The sequence below is a fragment of the Berkeleyomyces rouxiae genome, assembly GCF_048999995.1.
Source record: "Berkeleyomyces rouxiae strain 22BRR77 chromosome Unknown BrBRR77_ptg000007l, whole genome shotgun sequence".
Taxonomy (NCBI): domain Eukaryota; kingdom Fungi; phylum Ascomycota; class Sordariomycetes; order Microascales; family Ceratocystidaceae; genus Berkeleyomyces; species Berkeleyomyces rouxiae.
This window is the reverse complement of record NW_027396497.1, coordinates 314,146-338,371: the sequence shown is the minus strand read 5'-3', so window position 1 is coordinate 338,371 and position 24,226 is coordinate 314,146. Positions and strand designations below refer to the sequence as shown.

The following is a 24,226-nucleotide window of genomic DNA, read 5'->3' as shown; positions in this document are numbered from 1 at the left end:
GCGTAGCCTCCAATCCAACCCAATGGCTTGATCCGCATGATATATAGTTATATATAAGAAAAGAAAGAAAAAATCACTTCTCAAGCGCACTGCCTAGCTGTTCGATTGCATTATCATGACGTAAAAAAGGTATATTCGCGTGAGAGGTGAGCATTGTTATCTTGAGACAAGTTGGGAGACATAACCAGCGAGCAAGCGAGAGAGAGAGAGACTAGCAGAAAAACGTCAAGATCAAAAAATGCAAAGCGAGCAGACGGAGCAGACGGAGCAGAAATGAGATATAAGCCACATTAAGAGGAGAGAGAAAAACAAGTAGGAGAAAAAAAAGAGTTCTGTGTTTTAACTAAGAAAAAAAGCAGCACCGACACGTATGCGACCCAAGAAGCTAACCCCCTTCCCCTCCGCAGAAGAAGATGGCCAAGAAAACAAAACATAAAAGAGTCACTAGGTATACGGTATGGCGATGCGTGCATGCGTTGACTGAGGATGGAGGTGCATGTTGGAGTTTTGGTAGTGGTAAGTAGAGGTTGTCGTCATGGTTGTTGTTGTTGTAGTTGATGGTGGAAAGAAGCAAGCAAAAGACGATGGAGGAGAGTGTTCTCGTGGTATGATGTACGGCGGTGGGCGGTTACCGAGAGCCACGGACGGAAAAGAAAGAGCGGGTGCTGAAATGCCGACAAAAAGCAGTTTACCGGCGGAACCTAAAAATGAAGAGGGAAAAGTTCGTAAAACATGTTCTATTTCTTGATTGTGCGTGGTGTGTGCCAAAGTAGGCAAGGTCGAATAACGAGGGGAGCGATGGGGGCGGGAGATGGGTAGTGAGGCTAAGCAAAAGAGAGAGAGAAAAAAAGCATTGGATCATGGAAAGAAACGAAACAAGATGGGCAGGGGAAGGGGCAAGGGAAAAGGGGTTCTCGACTTCCGAGGGATGTCGAATAGGGCTGGATGGTGGAATGTCGAAGAGAAAAAAAACTCGGCGGTTCGACGTCGAGACCGGCTTTGTGTCCTTCTACTTCTTGCGCGGGGTGGAAGAGGTGCTGCCTCCGCCAAGGGCTCCTCGAACGTACTTCTTCTTCTCAGCAGGCTTGAGGATCTGGAATGAGCACAGAAGGCTCTCGTCAACACTCATCATGGCACCGGCGTTGTCAAACTCTCCACAGTAGTTGGGGGCAGAGAACAGGGTGACAAGCTGGCGCTTGCTGAAAAACTCGTATCCATCCTCGACAACCTGGTGAGCACGGCAAATAAGGTCCATGTCGTGTTTTGTCAGGAAGCGAGAGACGACATCGGGGCCAAAGGTGAAGGAGACACCACGGTCGTTTTCGCTCCAGCCGGTAATGTCTTTGTCGGGATCAGACCACAAGAGGTCGCATAGCAGACCACAGTCGGGAATCTAAGTCGGGGTGCACGAAAGCAAGGTTGCCAAGGCAATGGTTAGACAAGAGGTCACGGGCACAATAAGAAAATACATTGATTCATGAGTATAACTTACGTCAGTGGGGCGCATGACGCGACGAATCTGCTCCATCGAGTTCAGGTCAGGAGAAAGACCGCCGTGCATGGTGAAGATCTTCTCGTCAATGATGGCGGCGATAGGCAGGCAGTTGAAGCAGTCGGTAAAAGTCTTCCATAGCTTGATGTTGTACCGGCGCTTGCACTCATCGTAGAAGCCGTAGATACGGTTGATGGAGGCACACTCGTGGTTACCACGCAGAATAAAAAAGTTCTCGGGGTATTTTATCTTGTAGGCGAGCAGCAGGCAAATGGTCTCAAGAGACTGCTTGCCGCGATCGACGTAGTCACCGAGGAACAGGTAGTTGGCCTCCGGGGGGAAGCCACCATACTCAAAGAGTCTTAGTAGGTCGTAGTACTGGCCATGGATATCACCGCAAATCTAGTGGGTGTGGAGAAGCATTGTTAGCATTGTAAGATGGCCAATTATGTTCTCAGACGCGCAAACTGACCTTGATGGGAGCCTCAAGCTCCAGCAAAATAGGTTGAGAAATAAAAATATCACGGGCCTTGGTGCACAGGAAGCGGATTTCGCTTTCTAGGAGTTGAACCTGCTTTCCAGGGCGGCTGCCACGGACCTCAAGGAGGCGGTCGATTATGGAATCGAGATCAGTATCGTGTTGGTCCATTTTTGTGACTGGAGAAGGTAGAAGATAGACCCGAGAAGATGACAGAAGATGTGTCCGCTTGGTCAAACAAGGAGGTGCTCTGAGGCAAAGAAGCAGTGGAATCAACTCGGAGGAGCCGAGCAGAGAGAGAGAGTAAAGAGCCGGGCGGGGGAGACAAGATAGTCTCGGTCTTTCTTCTAGAACACGAAAGCCAGAACTTCGGGGTTATTTGCGGAAACCGAGAGTAAACGGCGGACGAAACGACAATCAAGGAGGATAGATGGCGACTTTCTAAAATGGGGGGAGGTTAAATCGCGGATGGTTACTTTGCGGGCGTGGAAGAAACAATGAGCCTGGATAGTGCGGAATATGGTTAGAGAGCCGTGGTGGCAGAGCAGAGGCGGAGAAACTAGCGGTGCAACTAGTGTGGTGGTAAGTGGTGCGCGAGGTTCAAGGCACGGCAAGCAAGGCCAAGTGGGTTCTTCTGGTTTGCTGGAGCTGGGCTGCAAGAGGCGGGAAAGACGGCGGAGTTGAGTTCGGGCATAGAGCAGTTGTGTGCATGGGTAAAAGTGTCTCTTGGAAGAGGTTATGCGGAGCGGTGGCAGTGACAATATGACTGGTGCAGCGGCTTTTGGTGATGTGATGACGATGGATGTTGTTGTTGTCACTGGACAACAGCAGTGGAAAGAAAGGCGGGCGGGCCTGGCTCTGGCTGGCTGGGGCTTGGGGTCCAGCACTGGGCCAGCAGGGGGAAATGGCGGTAATGAAGGCTTTGCTGCCGGCAGAGCTTGAATGGAGGGAGAAAGGAAGGGGGATGTTGAGTGTGTGTGTGGGGGAGGAGAGGAGGGGGCCGAGAATGAGGACAAGGCCGAGAACAGACAGAGAGGGGTGACGGGAAATCGTATCATGTAGTGAGTGAGTGCGTGTGCTAGCGTGGGGCTTTCCACAGGCGCTGTCGGATGGCGAGAGCCAGAGCTACAGGCGCTGGCAGTCTTGTCGGAGAAACAAGACACACACGCGGCAAGCCCAGCAGGCCATGAAGCTGTCCAGGGCTGGAATGACAGGGAGATTCCAACGCAATGCCGGGAAGGTGGAATTTGAGACTGCTACAGAATGGGGGATGCTTGACCGTCCTTGCTGTAGCCAGCCTCGTGCTTTGGTCGAGGGAGCCAGCCAGCCGAGTGAGGAAGGGGGAGGGAAGATCCGGGGAGAAAGCTCGTGATGATTTTGGGGAGGAGGGAAAGTGCTGTGGATAAGGCTCGTAATAGTGTGATGAGCCGTGGGTGTTTGCAAGACTAAAGGAGAGTTTTGAGCTGGGTACTGACCTTTGCAAAAGTATTCGATCGTGTGGGAGAAGCGCGATTTGGGAAATATGGCGAAGATTTGTATTTTTTTTCAAGGTTTCTGATTTTTTAGTTTTTTTATGGACGCGTTGAGCGTGCGAATTGGCAAGCAACGACGAAGAATCCTGCAAGTCTCTAGCGAGGACAAGAGAAGGGAAAAAAAAAAGCGAGCTCGATGAAGTTATTCACAGAGGGGAGTGACCAGCCACGATGAGCGAGCGACAGGCAGTTTGGGGGGGCAAGAAGAATTCCTTCTCACGATCGCCGGCGGGGGGGGGGGGGGGGGGTTGAAAGAGCGAGACGCGTCTCCGTTAGAAAGCAGTGAATCTGAGACCGTTCGAAGACAGATTTCTCTGCCTCTAAGAGTTCGTCGCTAGAGAGTCAATTGTTGAGCGAGGGAGACCAGAGTCCGTCGTCTTGAGTCGAGATGTTCGTATGGGGGGAGAACAAGAGAAGCAAGTCGTTCCGGCAGTATTTTCTCGGGTGGAAAAAAAAAAAAAGGCAGAAATCGCAATTCTCAGTGAGAGAACAAAAAACCGAATTTTTTTTCTTCGGGGTTAGAAATGAACTCAAATAAAAAAAACGTCGTCGCCAAAAAAGTTTCCAGATGCGAAAAAGTTGACACAGACAAAGAAGGAGGGAAAAAAAAAAGAGAAGAAGGAAATTATGGTCGCTGGCCGGCCCCATCAGCAAGATTAAAGGCCAGCGCCCATCAAAAACTGTCCCAGGAAGGCTCAGAAAAAATTGCATCCAGCAAACTGACAACTGCCTTGGCCAAGTCCTTCCTCTTGCCCTTTGCTTTTTTCCTCCTTCCCTCCCTCCCCCAGCGTCAACCTGCCTTCCCTGTCAGGCTCCAAACCTGCCTGCGTGCGTCTGCCACCAAAGCACCAAAGTGGGGGTGAAGGAGAGATGAAAAGAAAAAAAGAAAAAAAGCAGTTTCTAGATAAGGACAAGGCCGCCTTCCTCTGTCTGCGCCATTCTGTCTTTCTTTCTGTTGGGCCCTGGAACCGCGGCATCTGATTGGAGGCGCTGGCTTTTGCCACTGGCCAACAAGACAAAGATGGGGAACAATTGCACTACTGTGGACACAATCACAGCGTGCCCCCTGCTAGAGCTACAGAGGGCTAAGTCGGCGATACAAAACAATTACAGGGGCCAAAGCCTGGACGAAACAGGACAACAAGCAGCAAGAGGGGCAAAACAAAACACTCAGGTTCTATTCCAAATTCACAATGCTAAGCTAACCCTGGCTAATCCTACCGATAGACCCTAACGTACCATGATATCGATCCCGAAAAGAAACCTACACCCCGTGGTAAGACGCAAAGGAAAAACGAAACAAAAAGCAAAAGGCATACAAAATAAACACCGAAATACTCATATTCTGAACATGTCCCACATGCCCCACATCCCTTGGCGGCTCCTTTCTTCCAGTGTGTTCCTCGGGAAAAACTCTTCCGCCACCTTCACCGCCGCGTGCGTGTCGACGACCGCGTGCGCTTCTTGCGCTCTAGCTGAAGCAGTGCCTCGGCTTCTTGCGCCTCGCGGGCTTCCTTGGCCTCCTGAGCCTCGCGGGCTGCTGCTACATTAGCTCGTGTAGCACGCGTGACTGGCGGCGTGTGTGGCAGCTGGGGGGATAGCGCGGCGCGTGAATCTTTGCTCGCTGGCCGCTCGACCATGACTGTGTGTGCGGGCTGTGCGCCGTCAGCGGGGACGAGCGCAGCGGCAATGGCATCCCTCGTTTGAACTGCAGGCTCAGGGTCGTCGTCGGGCTCGCCTTCGGCATCAACGTCGCTGTCTGCATCCATTGATGGTAGCGAGGAGACCTCGGATAGCTCGGAGAGTGCGCTCTGTGGTGCGGGGTGGTGTGGCAGCGCCGACTCGATGGGCAGCAGCTTCGGTAGCGGTAGGGCCTGTTGCTCGAGCTCAGGCTCAGGCTCGGGTGCGGGGTTGGCTAGCGAAGCGGCTGTTGGCTTGGGCGACGATGTTGCTTTGAGCGGTGACCCGACAACCTTGCGGGGCGTAGACCGGCGCGGAGAGGTTACGGCTGGAGGAGCTATCGTTGCGTTGTCACTGACGGGCTCACAAGCCGGACTGGCTGCCGATGATGCGTTGGTGACAACGATGTGTGGCGCGGCGGGTGTTGTGACTGGGGGAGGCTCGGCTGATGTGGCACCACCTGTCGAGGGTTGGCTAGTAGTTGGTTCTGGTGTGGCTGCATAATTAAATTCGGCGATTGGTGGCGGCGTAGTCGCTTGGACTGTGGAATGAACTGGCTCCTCGCTAGAGTTCATTTGAGACTTTCTATGTAACGCGGCCATAGTGGGGGCATCTGTCTCAACCGACTCCAAAGCATCAGTCATTTCAACATCCTGCTCAGCGGGATTCTTCCAAGCCTCTGTCTGGGGCTCGCCCTCTTGTGCCACTGCCAACTGTTTATCCGAAGCTTGTTGAATATCGCCACCGGAGAAAGTGGCATCGGCTTTTCTACCGACCTGACCAGGGCCTCTGGGTGTATGGTCGTCGACATCCGCAAGTTCTTCACTGATGGCACACTCGACCTCATTCACCGGGTGATCTATGGCCGAAAGGCCCTTGACATCAAAGCTCGCAAGATACCAAAGCAGACCACCGTTGTTGAGCACATTAGACGGAACCGGTGCTGATACAGTTGATAGAAATGACATGTTGCTAGTGGATTGTGGGGGTGTCGGCGGAGGCTGATTCAGGGCCACCACCGTCTCCGCCAACGCCGGGGGTTTATTGTCGGGAGAGCCATGTGGGGCCGATGCAGATGGTGGTGGGAGTGACGGCTCGGTTGTCTGAGGCGGAGTGGCCTGCGAAAGCAGCTTGTCGGCCACATGCTCCTCGGGATCCGTGACCTGGAGGACCTTGGGTTTAGACACATCGCCTGTAGTAGTGTCTTCGGCGACGGAGCGTGCCAGTAGCGGCGCATCATCCATAACGGCGTCCTCGCTAGTAGCTGGCACAGGAGGTCTTCCGGCAGGCGTCGGGCTGGGTGTCTCAGTTGCTGCCTGCAGGATAGTCTCAAGCTCCCTATGCATCTCCTCCACAGGCTTGCACAACGCTGTAGCCTCGGTCGCTAGAGCGGCCTCAAGGTACGGCTTGACAGCCCTGATGATGTTTTTGCCAAGAGTTTTACGGGGGCGGATGTCGCCAAAGTTCTGTTTAGTGGGCGACGCTTCGAGGCCCAGTGGGCGCGGCCGCGCCATGGTGTTCTCGCCAGAAACAATACCCTTGTTGATTATGTCGGCGAAGTCGCGGGCAAAAGCCAGTGTAGTAGTATAGTAGCGCTGGTCAAGACGTGCCTGAAGGCCCAGAAAGCCCATGGCAAACACGTTTTTATCAAGTCTAGCAGCAAAGTTAGTAAGCAAAACTCCTACACAGATACACTCAATCACACAAAAACACTCGAAAAAGAGCCTCTGGGAATCCACCTACGCTTGCGCCTTTTCAATGGCCGGTGCAATGTCCCGCGCAACGGGGAAGTAGCAAGTATCGACAAAATCCAGCTCCAGCTCAGCCGCCTCCAACTTGAGCGCCTCACGAGCTACAAGCGCCTCAGACAAGCCTTGCAGCGCGGCCAGATCGCGCAGCAGCGAGTCGGCAAAGTCGATGCGGCGCTGCAGCCGGCCCTTGCCCGAGGGCCCCATGGCGACAAAATTGCGGCGCGTGAGCTCCATGGACGAAAACGTCTCCATTTGCAGCTGCAAGCGTTTGAGGAGCGCTGCGCCGCGGCGTGCCTCGCGCTTCAGAGTCCAGTAGCGGCACACGTTGGCGACAAAGTCGCGGCGCCGGCGGATCGCGAAGCGCCCCATGGCCGAGTCGACTGCGTCAAAGACAGACGCCGGGATCACGGGCGCGCCCGATGGCAGCTTCCATACTATCCCTTTCTTCTTTTCGGTGACGGTGCCGCCGGGCGTGACTGTGCCCGATCCACCAGATGATGGGGCCGGCGAACCTTCCGCCGACGACACACAGGCCACGCTATGCTGTGCGGCCATAAGAGCCGCTGTTGCATGGGAGTCGGCCCATAGCCGGCCCTTCATCTTCTTGCGGTAGAACCGGCGCGCCGCGCGCGTAGTCTCAATGACCTTGTTGTTCTCGGCGTAGTCCGGCGGGCAGTGGCGGTCGCAGAACGCCTTGAGCGTCATGCCGCCGTCGAGCACAGCCAGGACACCTTGACTGGTCTTCATTTTGAGAAACAGTCGAGCCCGCCGCGCACAGGTGACGTGAAAGGCCTGAAAACAGCTCTTGTTGCTGCATTGTATGCAGGCACCCATGCGCTGCTTGCAAATATAACACGATAGTCTCCAGCGCGTCTTGGGAACCTTTTCGACCTCCATGACAGGTTCCATGAAGGTGTGATTGCCGAGGGACACTTCGGGGATCCACATGGCACAGAGAAGATGTGCCCACTTGGACGCATTGGTTTGCTTGAAGGCACCGTCTGTGTTAGGGCAGAAGATGCATGTCTATGAGGAGAGCGTTAGTCAGAGAAACCAGGCCGACAGGCGAACAAAAGCGCTAACAGAAAAGACAGAAAAGACATACCGGAATGCCCCGACCAATAATCTGACACTTGCGACACAGCCACTGACCCTCTGGAATAAATGGCACACCATAACATTCCTGATGAACCGCCAAGTCGCATCCATCACAGAACACAATCGCATTCGTGTTTTCGCAGTCACCATCGTCGCATATAGCGCACTTGCTATCCGGCTCCTCGCCCGACGACGGTCCAGCCTGTGCCTCTCCATTGACCGCGGCAGCACTGGACGAGCGCGGGCGTTGTGTCTGGGGTGGCTTGGGGTTCGGCTTGGGGATGCGCTTCTCGAGCGCATGCCACTCCTTTTCGATCCTAGTGATGGTAATTTCAAACAGCTCACGCGTGATGGGCGGAAAATCGTTGGCCTTGCGTTCGCGGTTGATAGCCTCGAGCCACATGTCGTCCTGCTCGTCCATGTCGTATTCGACACGGCTGAGGCTCTTGTCCGTCCCTGTCCTGGCTGTGGCTGCAAGCAGGTGGTCGTGGTGATCATCGTCCCAGCCGCCGTCGCTAGCTTTGATGAGAGTATCCTCGGGTTGGTAGAAGCGGTCTGTTTCTTGGAAGCCGACATTAGCCATAGGCTGGTCGACATAGCGCGCCGTGCCGAGTGCTTTGCTTTCGAATAGCGACACCCGGTTGGTTCTCCGATATGACGGCCGCTTGAGGTCCAATTTTTCCTTGGGGGTCTGGTTATGTATTGGAAGCACCGCTGGCGTCCTGCTAATCCCACCATATGCCGATGAATCACGTGGCGGTCGTCCGACTCTGCGCTTGGGTGGTGTCGTTGGTGGGAGTAAAACTACATCTTTAGCCTCCATGCCATCAGCCAACGCGGTACCATCGACCTCTGTTGCGCTGAAAATCTTGAAGCAAGCCTCAATGTCTAAGTCGGGATGAAACTCCTCCCACCCCCGCTCTTCACGCGGCTTGTAACCCTCGCTCTGTGCCACCGCCGCTGCCATGGCCGCCGCCGAGCCGTATTCTTCTGAATCCTCGATATCCTCGCGTCGCCTTCGCGGATTCTGCGCGACTCGTCTCGCCACCGAAATCGACGACGGCGAATCGTCGCCGTGGTTGTGGTCATGACGATCGCGCTGGTGTGTAGCACCTGGCGCTGCCGTTGCACGGGTTATTCTCTCTGTTTCGGGGACTGGTGTTGTCGTTGTCAAGCCGTTGTCGTCTATGAACCGACCATTGCCGCCTGGTCCGCTGGGCACATACCTTCGGCGCCTAGGCAACCCGCTGGACATGGGCGACCCCGCATCAAATGCATCCGTGTCTACGCCACCGGCTGCCGCTGCAGCCGCTGCTGCTAATCGCGCTGCACGGACCGCGTTTGTGCTACCAGGCGGTCTGCCCCGCCGGCGACCCGAGGGCGTAGCCACAGGCTTACCACGCGTCTGCGGCGTGGAAGGTTTTTGTATCATGTGTAGAGGGGGTGTGTGCAAATGTGTGTGTGAAGGCGTGATAAGCTGCATCCGTAGACCGTCGCGAATTCTCGTGTATCCGCGTGTGTTTCGTAGGGCAGCGCCGTCTCGTCTCGTTCCGCTGTTCTATAGCTGCGGGTGTGTGTATATATTCGTGTCTGTTTCGCGTTTGAGGCCCGCTCCGTGGCCAAAGCAAATTGGCCCCGCTGGCCGCCACCGAGGGCGCGCAAGTGCAAGCGCAAGCAATCGCGATGGGACGTGCTCCGTAGTCTGGCGATGGCGGCAGCCGTCAAAGTCGAGTACCTACAGGCTCGAAACGAGCTCTCTCGATAGCTGTTTGGAGAAGGGGAGGGGGAGGGGGGACCGCAAGTGTCTCGTAGCGCAGGGGGAGAAAAGACAGCCGCCGTGTGTCCGCTCCGCCTCGTGGAATGCCGAGCAGCCTGCTCGCACCGTACTCGTCTCGCGTCGGGCTCGGCGCGTGAAGCAATGTTCGCGTTTGTCGGTCGGACTGGACTATCGTTGGGTTGAAGGGCGTCGGAAGGGCGCGTCGGTACTTGAGCGCGAAGCAAAGGCACCCGGAGCCAAAAAGATGGGCGCAGACCGCCTCGCACAGGGGGCAAATACGCAGGTAGAAAAATAGAGAAAAATATGTCTTCCTATGTGACAGAAAAAGCGTCTTTGGAGCTGCACGGCGGTGTGCTTATTGTTGCGATAATTAAATCTGATTAAATTCATTCGTGGTGTTGATGTTGATGAACTGATATCTGGTCGTCTGTTTTTTTCGGCGTGTCTATTCCCCCCCCCCCCCCCCCCCCAGACACATAGACCTACAGTGCCGGTTGCGTAGTTATTCGCACCCCGCACGGTCTAAAGCTCTGTGATTGGTTCAAGAAGAGACAAGAGGTCCCGAGTGGGGAGACTAGTTCTGCTGATTAATCAATCTGTACGTCAGTCGGGATCTACAAGAGACATGATGGATGCACGTGTATAACTTGTGTTTGCGTGATATTCAACCTCGCAAAGTTTACCTGAGTTGGGGAAGGGTTTCTCTTTGCTAAATGCGAGTCCCCAAGACACTCCGTCCTATTGTTTGGTCCCGACAATGGCAGGAGCCTCATGGCCAGGCTGTTGTCGCACACGTGACACAAGAGTCACATGACATCCCGTTGGAGCTGTTTGGGACTGAGGATCGATCCTACAGTGCAGCTTTGACTTTGGCAGCCAATCCACCAAACATCACATCAACCATTGTCACAATCACGGCGATTACACCCAAGAGCGTTATAACAAGACATGTTAATTTTAGTAAATAAAACGACGACACTCAAAGACGACTTCTACATGAAAAGACCCCAGAAACATCTGACGACAACACATGGCAAGAGGAAGAAAAGTATAAAATGCGTCTCAAGAAAGACGAGAGAAGGGAACTGCATGGCAAAGGCCTGTAAATCAACGGCAGCAGGGCGTTGCGTTACAAGCAAGTCCAAACGAGGCACACGAAAAGCACTGGCGAACGAGAATCAAAGGCAAGAAATCAAAAGCACGAAACAGAACAAGCAAGGCAGAAAGGCAAATAGGAGGAAAGAGAACAGCCAACACCTGCCCGAGAGCATGGGTTGATCGCGATAGAAATCAGGGCGCAAAGAAAAAGAAGAATTTTGTACATGCTCACACGACCAAACCTGGATGGAGGTCGTGAAGCTAAAAAGAACCTAGAAAGAGAATTACCCAAAAACGAAGAAAACACACAAGACACGCACGAGGAAAAAAAAAAGAAACACCAGAAAATCAAAACCCCGCTATGCTCCCGAATAAAACAAAAAAGAGCCAGACCAAAAAGAAAAACCCCAGAAGGAAACCCAAAGAAAAACCAGGCAAAAAATGTAGATGCCCGCAGGCAGAAGCATTCAAAAAAAAAGGGCCGGATAAAACACGGCAGAGGAGTAGGCAGTGGATAAGCAGGTAAATAGTTGATCAGTTCATGAGGATCGGGAGTCTTCATCCAAAGCGGCGAAATACAACAGACCGCAAGTGCGGTAGATCGAGGTGAAAGGGCAAGAACCAATTGTTCCATAAAAAGAAAAAAATCCAAAGAGAAAATAGAGAAATATAGTGCCTGAGGAGTTAATCTCCTGGGGCGGGTATCACAGTGAGAGGAAAGAGAAATGGAAGGGGGATAGGAGAAAGAATGGGCGAAAAGAAGACGAAAGGGAATGTGGGGATCAAGTGAAGACGAAGACGGTTATCAGAGTGGCCAGCCCTAGCCTCCGCCGATGGTACGCCCGCTGACGACAGCTGGCTTTGATGTTGCCGTCGCGTGTATCGGAGACACAGCAGCCAAGGTGGACTTGAACTCCGTCGCAAACTCGGTGCTAGGGCTCGGCTTCCATGGGCTTTCGCCCAACACAGTCAGATAGCCCTCGCCGACTTGGTTGCGGAGAGCCTCGATCTTGCGCTTGTACAGCTCGCCACCCATGTCCCACTCGCTGCCGTCCGATTCACCTGGACTATAGAGCGGCGAAAGCTCCGACTCTGAGGGAATAACAGGGCACACCACTCCTGCGCGAGACTCAGCGGCGGGGACCACCTTGGGTGTCTTGGTTTGTGTCTCTAAAGGAGGAGACGCGGGCTCTGGCGTTGACATGTCAGATGACTGAGAGATACGATGGCGATGACGCATCACATGAGCCTTTTCGGCATTAGCGGTTTTAGTCGCAAGAATACCAGTGCTAGTGCTAGTGCTAGTGCTACCACAACTCTCCATGTTCATATGTTGCAACAGAGCCTCTTCAACTCCCCTCTTGAACGTGATTTCAACTGCCGTCTTGGAGGCAGACCGAGGCGATTTTGGCTCCTGGCAGGAGAGCGGAGGAAGGCTGGGCAGCTCGGGAGACTTTTGTGCCTGCTTGTTGGACAGATACTCGTTGGGAATCGGGGGAGGAGGCATATCACTAGTCATTGAGGGTGGTGGGGGTCTGCTAGGTTCCGAGGTGGAGAGATCTACAATACGTCTCTTACTACCCTTCTTGCGGCGGTGTGAGGAGCGGTTAGCGTCACTGTTGACCGGACGAGGCGTAGGGCGCTCCTTGCGCAATACACCTGGCTCGCGCTGGGTGCGGGACGGTTCCTCGTAGATAGCACTAGGCTTGCTTGTTGGGGAAGTGCTCCCAAGTCCAATGTCCACGAGATAGACTTCTGGGGCAGGCTGGCGTACGACAGGTACAGCTGCAGGTACAGGCACACGATCCACCAGATAACGCTTCTCACTATATGTAGGGCCAGATCCGTCAATCAGCAAATCCTCTGTGTATCCGGCAGTCTTCCGGAACAGGTTGAAAATGGTGATGCGGTAATTCTTGTGCGTGCGAATGAAGGGGTTGCCATCAACCCAAATCTCGCGAATATAGGGAATACCAGTCAAACGAGCCAGTTCTGTAGGATCGGTGAGACAGTTCTCGCGAAGATCCAGACGTTCCAAAGGCAGAAGTTTCTCAATTCCAGAAAGTGACTGAAGTCTATTGGCGCGCAAGTTCAAAGATGAAATGGCCGGCAACGGGTTGCGATTCAGCGACAGAAGAGAGTCAATCATGCAGTGCGCCAGATTCAGAGCACGGAGGGCAGTGAGAGTGGCTAAGCTATCAGGAATTTGCGTGAATAGATTACTGCTTAGATCAAATGAGTGCAAGGTGTTAGCAAGGGGAGTCAAACTTGAGCTGGGGATGGCGGTGATGGCGTTATCGGTGAGACTCAGGTGGCGTAGAAAGCGCCATTTGGTGATGGGAAGCACTGTATTGCTGCTGTTGGCCATATTGAGCAAGTTTGAAGCACTCCCGCGACGCTGGTGATTAGTTGGCCGAGCAGTTGATTGACTATGAAACGAGTCGGATAGACTAGAGTGTGAGCTGCCGGATCCAGACCTTCGAACCTTTTCAGGCACTCGAGGCTGGTTGGAGACACTGATGGATGATTCCCGGTCGTGGCGGGATCGGATTGAAGGAAGGCCGGAGTTGTAGATGCGCGTGGGGGAATGGGCATCATCATTTTCAGGACGACATATGGATGTGCTGCGTGTGTAACGGTGCTGGCGAGAAGGGTTCCGGCTGGCAGGGAAGGAGGTGTCATAGATGGCGGATTCGAGATTGTTGAGAGAACCGATGCGCAAGTCATTGGCCGAGTTTCGGGGGTCGGGAGACGCTGGGGGCGACATGAGTCTAGGCATATCGGGGTGGCCAATAGTGGGGCTACGTCTGTGGCCAGCGGGCGTTGAAGCATTCCCGTACCAGGTGGTAGGGGGAGTATGCTGTGTTTTTGCGGTACGGCGGCGACGTCTGTCCATGTCATCTAGCACAATATCAATCAAAATGTCGGCAGGGTCATCAATGCTTGCTCTGCGCAGAGTCAATGACCTGAGTTGGTCAGCCATGCGATCCCAGCCAAAGAACTGGCGGAAGTTGATGTCTTCAACGTCAAGGGTTTGGACATTTTTGAAAGAGTGCAGTGGAACAGCAGAGTCGAAGGGGAACTCTTCGTAGCCACGAACAAGACGGGCTCTCCAGTCCGGAGCGAGTCTCAGGGCGGGGATTTTAGTGAAGGAAGAGTACAAGTACTTGAGCTCATTCTGAATCAGGGCCTTGTGGCGTTCAGTGCGTGCAGCAGAAATGCTGGCACCAAAGCCAAAGTGAGACCACATGGTGGTTACACTTGACATGACGCTGCGGATGCTAGAAACAGACCGTATCGAGTCAATGTCGGAACCATGAGTCTTGGAGCGCTGACCACTGCTGAGAAACGACACATAGTTGGAGGTGTTGGATGAGTCTTGGATGTTCTCCAGGCGGATCTTGAGGGGGCCGACATCAATACCGAGTTCCTCGAAGCGGGACAGCAGGTAGAAGAGATGGTGGGGCGTCAAAGACAGCTTTGTGGACTTGGAGGACTGCGAACCAAAGCCAAGCGACAGCGAGAAGCCGGGAGAAAAGGGCAGAGACGAGGCGGAAGTCGAGGGGCGAGTGGGGAGAGTGGGCGATCGCTGGATGGCGGCAGCAGAGCTCATGCTGTGCGATGGGGCATGTCGCGAAACGGGGCCTCGGCGAGGGCTGTTGGCATTGGCCAGAGCCTTTTCGTTGTTGTGCACATAGGTGGCGAGATTCTAAGAGGCAGACGGGTTAGTTGGTGGGAGCCCACGAGGGGGAGAGCCACGAAGCAGACTGACCTTGATATAAACCTCCCCGTCTTCTGAGTCCATGGTTGGCAAGATATCACCGCATTGGGGTACACAAGAGCCAGAGGAAAAGGGAGCAGAGGGATATGAAGAGCCGGATCTTTTATAGCAGGCCGGTTTGGCTGTGTGGTTAAGCCGCCAGGGTGGACAAGTGAAAAGGCAGGCGCTGCACGTGCACAGAGGCGGGCAGGAAAAAAAAGGCAGAGAATGCAAGAGGCACAAAGAAGAAGAGCGATGAAAACTTTGGTCCCGATGGTCGAAAGATTGTTTCTTTTGTGCAAGGTGACCCAAACGATGAGCACAGAAAAAAAGATTCCTTCAAATCTGGGAAATCGGCTAATGGAAGCGTGTCGTGGCTTCGATGCGAGTTGAGCTTGATAGGGTCAAAGGGAACTATCACAGCGGGAAGAGGGCCAAGTTCTGGGTACTACACCAAGTCGAGCACAGTAGGTTAGCATGGAGCGGGAAAAAAAACCCCAGAATTTTACAACATGGGAGAGCATAATGATCAGAGCACTGCTGCGGGTTTCGAGGCCGTCCAGGTCGAAAACAGAAGCGAGAGATCAACCAGGCTGCTGATCCAGGTTCAAGAGAGAAAAAAAACCCCGGCCGTGGATATTCCACTCAAGCGCAGAGGCAGATGCAGGGCAGGGTTTGTGATACAGGGGCTCGCAGCACGAGGCCCAGGCGAGAGAGCGAGAGAGAAGCGAGTGTGGGAGGAGATCGTGAAGAGAAGACGAGGGGCTGAGGCAGAGGTGGGCAGTGGAGGCTTGTCGTGGCCGGGAGGCTCTCGGCGGCCCTCGGGCGGGGGATGCAACTGACTCACCTGGAGATACTTGGCGACGATGATTGCAGCAGAAAGCGGGCGAATCGCGGATTCTGGCAGCACACGATGTCGATATCGTGGGCACGGTGGGACGGCGGGAGCGAGGCTCAACAAGCGAGAAGACGTGGAGGACGGGCGAAAGAGCGAAGGTGGCGGCGATGGACAGACAGAAAAGGCAGCGAGATGGTCGGCGGTGGCGATGAAGGACAGGAAACAAGACGATAAAAACAGGATGGAAAAAGATGTAGTTGACAATGGCCAGAGGGGGAAGCCGAGGGTTTTCTTCGGTGGGTGGCTCTCATTCGTCGGAATTCTCGCGATGATGGTCGTCGTTCTTTTTTTGGGCCGTCCTAGCACAGTACAGCACAGCACAGCAAGCAACGAACGACACAAAGTCGCGATGGCGGTTTTGCTTGGGTGGTGCGGGAGAGGAAGGGGAAGAAAGAGAAGAACCTGGCGCCAAAAGAGCACGATGATAATGGATTATTTTTGTTGTTTTTTTGTTGCTTTTTTATTGTTTTTTTTGGTCTATTTTTTCGTTTCTCTCTCTTTTTTCCCCCGATGCAACGCAGCAGGGGGGGGGGGGGGGGAAGAAAAAGAAAAGCAAAAGAGACAACAAGAAACAATCGCATTTACAGGGGGCAGCCGCAAGAGGGGTTCCGAGATTGTTCGCGGAGGCTCTGAGCAGAGATGCAGAGCACTGAAAAGCCCGGAACCCCCTGAGCCTACAGGCTGGCGCCCACTACAAAACAGCCATCCCAATGGTCGACTCTGTCTCTCTTGTCTCCTCCATCGCAACGGCCAGGCTCCCCCTGCTTGCCAATGCCTGTTGCTCCAGTCAACAGCGTCAAGCGATATACAAAGGGGCCCTCTTCCGGGCTTGACAGTAACAAAACAAAACATCAAAGCTGAGGAGCCAGAGAGCTGCGACACTTTTGCTGGTGGTGATCAGCGCGGAAAAGGACCAGGGAGGGGAAGCCAGCCTCAGGCCAGCAGCGTTTGCCATGAACAATAGCAACAGACATTCATACATAGATGTATTCTGGCGACAATGGTGACAGCACTGGTGGCAGATCACAACTTCAGCACTGACTTGACTACAAACTTGCTTGCAATCTGCACCCTTGACTTGGAAGCATACGTAATAAACTGCCAGTCAGCCAGGCTCAAACAGGGGGTGGTGGGGGGGTTTTGATCCTGGAGTTAGTTGTGTAGTTAGTTATGTATGTATGTTCCAGCATCCAGCATCCAGCATAGTTGTAGAATACAATAGTTAGTGACTTGCTGCTTGTACACACTTAGAGCATGTCTCACGCTGCACCGCATGGCACCGCCTTTGCGCATTCTACCTAGACCTGAACTTGTATTGTATGCACACCAAATGAAGCCCAATGCAAGGAGAGAGAAATTAGACTCAGACCTCTGTTGTGTAGCACCTCGTGTTCAGAACTTGTCAGCATAGAGCGCGTTTAAAGATATACCACACAGCACGCAGTCCATCACCAGCAACAATGTAGGCACACCCAGATTAACCCTTGCCCTCGCCCTCATCGTCAGGGTTTTCTTTTCCTTATCCTTATTCTCTGGTGGGGTTACTCAAGCTCCTAATCCATCCATTGCTTGGCTATGACGTACATGTGCGTGCACTGCGGGCTTGGTTGGCCATCATGTCACGATGGCATTCATTTGGCCAACAATGACATCAGCGAATCAGAAAATCTAAAAAAAAAAAGAAAACAAGAAAAAAAAACAAGGGTTTCAAATGCCACTTCCGCTCCATTCCACCCGCAGAAATCTCACCAAAAAGTTGGAGTCTAGCTCGATATAGTGTTTATATATAGGCCGTCTCGGCCGAGTACATACATACACAGTTAATCAGGATAACTAGTCAACTAGTTAGTGAAGCAAACTTTGTGTCATCATACAAGGAAAAGTCCACTGGCCGCTCGCTGTCTGTTTCCCTCCTCTCCAGCCGGCTTCTACATTCTCAATTCCCTCTGCTAAATGAAATGTCCCTGGCTGAGATTTCTCGATCGAGGCCGGGATCAACGTGTGCGTCGGGGCCGCAGCCCTGGTTCCGTGCTGCCTGCAAAACCAGGCGTCGAATCTTGCCGCTGCTTCCTCTGCGCCATTGTGGAGCCCTAATCGTACGGCCATGTTCTGACGGACGTGACGTTTGGTAACATAGCAAGTTGAGAGGGTAGAAACGACGAAAACAGGACACCACGTCGTTTTTTTCTGAGTCTCTCTTTTCTCTCTCATGCATCGTCTCCAACCACCCACCACATTGAGAGCCAAGATCAAGCATAAACAAGCCTTGACCACCATCAATTTTTACAAAGGAACGAACTCACTCTAGACTCCAAGCCACCTGACCCTAGTCACCCTGGTCATTCTCGAAACAAATAACGACAGGCATTCATTCCGGGTTACAAGGCCATGTCACTGAACTCAATCAGACGTCCACCTCTACTTGAATGAATATTCTGCCTGGGCCTGTCTACCTGGCTGCGCCAAAGAATGTTCTTCTGCTTCTTGACTCTCGCTCTGCGCATCGCACCATTCCTCGCAGAAACAAGACAACAGCTTCGACTGTTTGCCAACCAGGAATGCCGTGACCTACCTCCTACCTACCCCGCTGCCTCCCCCTCAGCTCAGCCAGCAATGCAGCCAGCCAGCCAGCCAGAACAAAGAATAACGTCACTTGTCCTCGAGGCAAGTTTGGTTTTTTTGTGGGGAAGAAGGATTCAACAGTGATAAGATAGGAGATATCTGATCTTCCTTTATGCTGATAAGCTGGCACACTTGAACTTTAGTCTTTCCTTTCGTCTTTAGCCTGGCGCCTTCGCTTTGTTGACTTTCTCGACGATAAGACAAGCCCCGCCAGATTACAAGACTCCGTAACTATGTACACATGTGAATAATGCCTAATTGAGGTAGATGGTGTGGACTTTCAGGTTGTACAAGCACATACACATGTAAAAATGTACTTGTCTACATTCTCTGTGCGCAAGTCTGTGAGTCTGAGAAAAGAAACCTCCACCACGAGAACCTTCAGAGGCAAACTCTCTTATCCAGTCACAGTACAACACCCCTGATATTTAAACCTACATACATACATACACACACGCCAAACCACACATTCCACCTCGCCTTTCGCATCTCGCATCTACCATCCGCCATCTCGACTCAAACTGCCACTGCCGCCCACCCACCGTCGCATTCGACTTGTCCAGATCAGCCCTAAACCACACGCCAGTCCTGCATTATACTTACTGGCCTAAATACATACATACGACTATATACATGCATATAACCGACCCTCCTGTTGCCCTCTTCCTCTCTTCCTCCTTCACCACCGAGCCTACCCACGGGGAAGCGGGGAAGCGGGGATCTGCCAACAGACAAAAGAAATCACGACGAATAGAACGTCTCCATTCATCTGAAAGCCTGACCCCTGCTGCCGACACATATCAACAGACTTACGGTTTTCCGGCTACAAATACCAGGCAAGAATATGCGTCTATGATGTTATGCTGCACATACCCTCCGCCGAGCTGCCGTCGTGCTGTCACGATCCATTAGCAAGCCTCGTTTTTCTCACTGGTACATTTTTTTTTTTTTTTTTTTTTCGCCATAGACCTGCAAAATTTTCCTCTCATGTGAGCCACCCTTTTTTTTCCTTTCCTTTCTTCTCTTGTGAGCCGCCCTTTTTCTTCCTTTGCTTTTCTCTCTACTTTTCTCTCTTCTTGTCCATCTATATCTATATTGTGGCTCATGATTTACCCCTCTTTTTCGGCCTCAACGCTTTGATATCAACCACATAGTGTCAGCTGAGCTTCTACCAAGTCACATTCTGCCTGGTCTCAGAACAAGAACAAGTCCTGTTTTCTCATGGTTCGCGGCTTTTGGCTGGCTTTATCAACGTCTACTTTTTCTGTTTTGACATGTCTGATTCGACTGACGATATAATCTGTACCTGCGTCACAAGGGTTGACAACCCTAACACATTCTCGTTCAATTAGCATCTTACGGCCCCCAAGCCTGACACAGACATAGTTCAAACACTAACTTAGCATCCATTCTGGCTAAACAAGGTCTGGAGCTGATCTATGGAGGCTAAAGATAATCCATAGACATTCCTAAAAAATTACTTACAACGCGGCCCTGAAAACAAAGCCCAATGACAGCTCACAGAAGCACAACATGGCCTCTTGCCGGGGACCTACGTTACAGTCAACACCAGAGCCAAATATTTGCACCATGTCTAGCTCAGAGCACTACAGCTAGCTTCGTGGTTGTTGAAAATACTTGATACATATAGTCATACATGAATATTACATATTACCCGGGAGCATGGAACTGGATTGCACATCGGGAAAACGAACGAACAGGTTGTTGTCCAAAGGCCCTAGCTAGTGACAATTCCCACCACCGTCGCACCAGCTACGACAAGAAACGTGTCAGAATGGCGTATACTGAGACTTGCACGCGGCTGGCTAAGCCAGCAGACAAAGGGTCATGGGACAAGTGAAGCGTGGTCTTGTGTTCGCCTGCGCATCGAGTTGCACAAGAGGGGGTGTTGTAACCCCATGAGAAGACAGCGAAATGGGCATGCAAAAGACAGCAAGCCACACCTGAAAAAAAGACGCATAGTGAATAAAGAGTGTATATATTGAAGTGTTTGCGGACAGCGTTGTGGTTCTAGGAGGTCACTACACCACAAAACCCAATCATGTGGCCACCCTCACTCGACCTTTCCCGCTCTACGTAACCTGGTGCCGCGTTCACATGACTCTACAGCAAAGAGGCCTGATGATAGAATGGCCGCGCGTGCAGAAAAAGCGTAAAAGAGAGATGAAGGAGACAAGAGGAGAGCCAGAATGCCGACGAAAAAAGAACTTGTCGTCTGTTGAGTGACGTTGCCGTGGTGTTACACAGGCCGCTCACTGTGCACACGGGGTTGCTAGAAAACCCAAGACCTCGGCAGAGTACAGCTGCATATGAGAAAAAAGATACAATGTGAGAACTGCTGTCGGGGATGCATGCCTTGCCCTCCACAGACCGATACACTGATGTTGGATGGTTCGATAAAGGGCGCGCTACTGCCACACACTCTGGGAACGGTCCTGTTATAGCAAAGACCGATACTGGATGCGCATTGTCCTCTATTATATGGACACCAAAAGAAAATGCTTGATTTACATTGTTGCGCCAGGCCTAAAGCCCGTCCTACCTCACTAATATCCTACAGTACCACCGCTGATGTAAACCCAGGCTCCTGGCCGCGGTCCCTACACCGCTGCGCCACCTAGCTGCGGTACAGCTGTAGACCCTTGCGAGCTTCCTTCATCTCAATCTTTACCAGCTTGTCAAGCACTCTGCCCTCGTTGAGCGCCAGCCCGTTGGTCACATCTAGTTTGTACGTGCCCTTGCCCTTAACCTCTGCCTCCACCTTGAGGCGCACAAAGCCACTGCCAATCAGCGCCTGCTTGACGCCATGCCAGGCAGTCTGCGCGCCGCGGCTAAAATGGCGGAAGGGGGCCGTCATCAGGTGGTCCTTTTCGTACTGCACTGCCTCGGCGCGCGCCTTTTCGACCGCCAGCTGCAGCTCGCGCCGCTCAGCTTCCGTTAGGTGTTGTGGCGCCGGCTTAGACAGCGTGCCATCCATGCTCACGCAGGCTGTCGTCGTGCGCACCATGCGCGCCGGCAGAAACGGCAGCATCCGCTTCACCTCAATTTCCAGTGGCAGTTCGGTGATCTTCTGCGCCACGAGCTGGGCCACGCTGGTGCCAGGGCTGGTGGAGGCAGACGTACCCGTTTGCGCCAGCGGTAGCACGCGGATGCGGTGGATAATGTTGGACGACCGCAGAATGTAGTAGCTGCCCAGCGCGCCCATGGCCACGCAGATCACGCCGAACATCTTGGGCACGTACCATGCCAGCCCCGACGGCGGGTCGTAGTAGATGGTGGTCAAGTGGTAGCCGGCATAGGCAAAGCAGAAGGCGCCTGTGGCCCAGCTACTGGCGTATAGCCAAAAGTGATTCGGCGCCTGGTATAGCGTGGTCGGGGCCGTTTTGCGCGCGAGGTCGCGTAGGTAGGCGTACGACGTCAGGGTGACATTGGTTCCGCGCACGGGAGGTGGCTGTCGTGGGCTGGGCTGTACCGGCGTAGGCGCAGGGGTAGCTGTCTGAGTCTGGGGGGCCGAGGGCTGCGGGGCCGCGGCGGCGCGAGGCGGGGTGTTGGCCGGGCGGCGCTTCAGTGCCGACAGGTCGGGTCGCAGAGGCGCAGCAGCTTTGTGAGAGGCAAGTCGGGAAGGAGGGCGGAGCCGCAGGAGCAATGGAGGTAGACCGGCGGCAGCTGTTCGTGGGATGGAGATCCGGAAGGGGGCGGCTAGGCTGGGGACACGGCCTAGGACGAATGTAAGGGTCATGACTGGCGGGGTGATGTAGTCGGGGCGCACATCCAGTGGCAAGAGGAACGCAAATCAGCAAATGCTATGCGAGCACGCAAAAAAAAAAAGCACTTCGTCAGACTGCGGCTGGCCAATTGCAGCTAGACTTGCGATGTTCGTCACCACACGGCGTTGCACACCAAGATGCTGTTGAGCCTCAGGCTTCCACCATGGTGGGACGGACCCGCATGAAAGACTCTCCAGGGTTAGGGTGTTGAAAATGGCCTGATGTGAGTGCTGACTCAGCCACCGTGCGGTTGTGCCTGCCTTGTCTGGTCTCCCGGGGGAATCCGAGCCAAGCAAGATCTTGCAGGCTGCGCCAATTTTTTCTGTGACCTGAGAGGCGCCTGAAACCCACTGGAGCGATAGCGGCTACAGCGGCTACAGGGGCTCTTTGCAGCGGCCGCAGACGGAGAGGGGGACGCATTTCAGCATTTTCGGAGCAAGGTGAAGCGATGTCCAAATAACGTGAAGGCTTGCATTTTAATTCTCTCCCATACAAAAAATCCCCCCCCCCACGACCAACTTCTCTTGCGTGCTGCTGCCGTTTCCGCCTCTTGCCATCGTGGGCTCTTCTGTTGCTTTGATTTCACTCACAATGTCGTCTGCGCGTTTTGCTGTGCTTGCTGGCCTGCGGGCAGGACGCCGTGCCGGTGAGTATTTTTCTTCCCTTGTTCCGCTGTCTCGGAGTCTCTCCGGCTGCTGTGACCCAGGCGTCGCCGTCAATTCGAGCCCCCTCGAGCGCGGCCGTGATCTCCATGGCCTTCCATGACACCTGGGCTGCCAAGGTCCTAGGGTCCTGGAGGCTTCCTCGTGCTGCTGCTCGGCGACTAGTCCTCCTATCTCGGCCTGCCGAAACCCGTAGCTAACCCGCCGTGGTCCATCTCTAGGTTTCCACTCGTCCGCCCGCTGCCTGGCCGCCCAGAACTTCACCATGCCTGCCCTTTCGCCCACCATGACCGAGGGCAACATTGCCCAGTGGCGCGTTGCCGAGGGCCAGAAATTCCAGGCTGGCGATGTTCTGCTGGAGATTGAGACCGACAAAGCCACCATGGACGTCGAGGCCCAGGACGAGGGTGTGCTTATGAAGATCTTCACCCAGAGCGGCTCCAAGGGCATTGCTGTCGGCACGCGCATCGCCGTTGTTGCTGAGGTCGAAGACGACCTGTCCACTCTCGAGATCCCGGCTGATGTCTCTGCCCCGACCGCCGCCGCCCCTGCCGCCGCCGCCCCGGCCCCTACGCCTGCTGCCGCCTCCAAGGCTGCTTCCGGCCCCGTGGCCGCTGGCTCCAAGCCTGCCCAGAACCAGACTCTGCTGCCCTCCGTGCTGGGTCTCGTCCACGCCCACCACATTGACAAGGCCACCCTCAACAATATCCCCGCCACCGGCCCCAATGGCCGCCTGACCAAGGGCGATATCCTAGCCTACGTCGGCTCTATCAACGCCGATGCCCCCGGCCGCGTCAAGGCCCGCTTCGACACCCTGTCCAAGCTGGACCTGTCCAACATCAAGCCTGCGCCCAAGCCCGAGCCCAAGAAGGCCGCCGCTCCCGTCGCCGAGGAGCCTGCCGCCCCCGTTCCGCAGGACTTGGAGGTGGCCCTGCCCGTGTCTCTGACCAAGGTGCTCGAGGCGCAGCACAATATCCACAAGTCGCTGGGCGTCAACCTGCCGCTAAGCACCTTCATCTCGCGCGCCGCCGAGCTCGCTAACGACGAGCTGCCCGCCCTGCCGCGCGCACCCTCAGCCGACGACCTGTTCAATGCTGTGTTGGGACTGGACGCCGCCACGCCCAAGGTTTCGCGCGGCGCCTACGTGCCGCAGGTCGACGCCCTGGCCGAGACCTCGTTCCTGCCGCCCGCTGCCAAGTCGCAGCAGCTGGACATCTTTGATGTTTTGGCCGGCAAGAAGGCCCCCCGTGCCGTGGCCACGGGCGTCCCTGTGTCGGCGGCGCTGAACCCCGAGAACAACATGTTCTCGCTGGTCGTGCCTGAGGGCGAGGTTAAGCGTGCCTCTGTCTTCTTGGAGCGCGTTAAGCTGATTTTGGAGAACGAGCCGGCGAGACTGGTTCTCTAAGCAGTTGAACAACCGCGAAGGTGAGAATGTGAGCATGAGGAGGTGGATGAAGCCTTGATGACGTTGTGTATTTGTAGCCATAGAATCCCTTTATATACGCCTGGCGCTGTTGCAATAGCAATATGTTAATATCCTTTGTTATATCTGCTTCCTCCAACACCTCCCGCACCACCCTTACTGCTATG

At 54.0% G+C, this 24,226-nt stretch overlaps 5 protein-coding genes across 5 annotated transcripts; 1 reads left to right on the top strand and 4 right to left on the bottom strand.

The window, feature by feature from the left end:
- Nucleotides 1-1,009: 1,009 nt before the first annotated feature.
- On the bottom strand, nucleotides 1,010-2,141 carry BROUX77_005873 (uncharacterized protein; the record flags this gene model as incomplete). Its single annotated transcript, XM_073750794.1, has 3 exons — nucleotides 1,010-1,393; nucleotides 1,493-1,894; nucleotides 1,965-2,141. 3 exons carry the CDS (start codon nucleotides 2,139-2,141, stop codon nucleotides 1,010-1,012), a joined length of 963 nt encoding a protein of 320 aa, XP_073603743.1.
- Nucleotides 2,142-4,929: 2,788 nt separating this feature from the next.
- Nucleotides 4,930-9,463, bottom strand: BROUX77_005872 (uncharacterized protein; the record flags this gene model as incomplete). The annotated part of the gene is made up of 3 exons (XM_073750793.1): nucleotides 4,930-6,835; nucleotides 6,926-7,959; nucleotides 8,039-9,463. The coding sequence occupies 3 exons, from the start codon at nucleotides 9,461-9,463 to the stop codon at nucleotides 4,930-4,932; spliced, it is 4,365 nt and encodes a 1,454-aa protein (XP_073603742.1).
- Nucleotides 9,464-11,726: 2,263 nt separating this feature from the next.
- Nucleotides 11,727-14,711, bottom strand: BROUX77_005871 (uncharacterized protein; the record flags this gene model as incomplete). The annotated part of the gene is made up of 2 exons (XM_073750792.1): nucleotides 11,727-14,615; nucleotides 14,679-14,711. The coding sequence occupies 2 exons, from the start codon at nucleotides 14,709-14,711 to the stop codon at nucleotides 11,727-11,729; spliced, it is 2,922 nt and encodes a 973-aa protein (XP_073603741.1).
- A 6,113-nt stretch (nucleotides 14,712-20,824) lies between these two features.
- Nucleotides 20,825-21,946, bottom strand: BROUX77_005870 (uncharacterized protein; the record flags this gene model as incomplete). Its single annotated transcript, XM_073750791.1, has 1 exon — nucleotides 20,825-21,946. One exon carries the CDS (start codon nucleotides 21,944-21,946, stop codon nucleotides 20,825-20,827), a length of 1,122 nt encoding a protein of 373 aa, XP_073603740.1.
- A 619-nt stretch (nucleotides 21,947-22,565) lies between these two features.
- On the top strand, nucleotides 22,566-24,041 carry BROUX77_005869 (uncharacterized protein; the record flags this gene model as incomplete). Its single annotated transcript, XM_073750790.1, has 2 exons — nucleotides 22,566-22,620; nucleotides 22,858-24,041. The coding sequence occupies 2 exons, from the start codon at nucleotides 22,566-22,568 to the stop codon at nucleotides 24,039-24,041; spliced, it is 1,239 nt and encodes a 412-aa protein (XP_073603739.1).
- Between the last annotated feature and the right edge of the window lie 185 nt (nucleotides 24,042-24,226).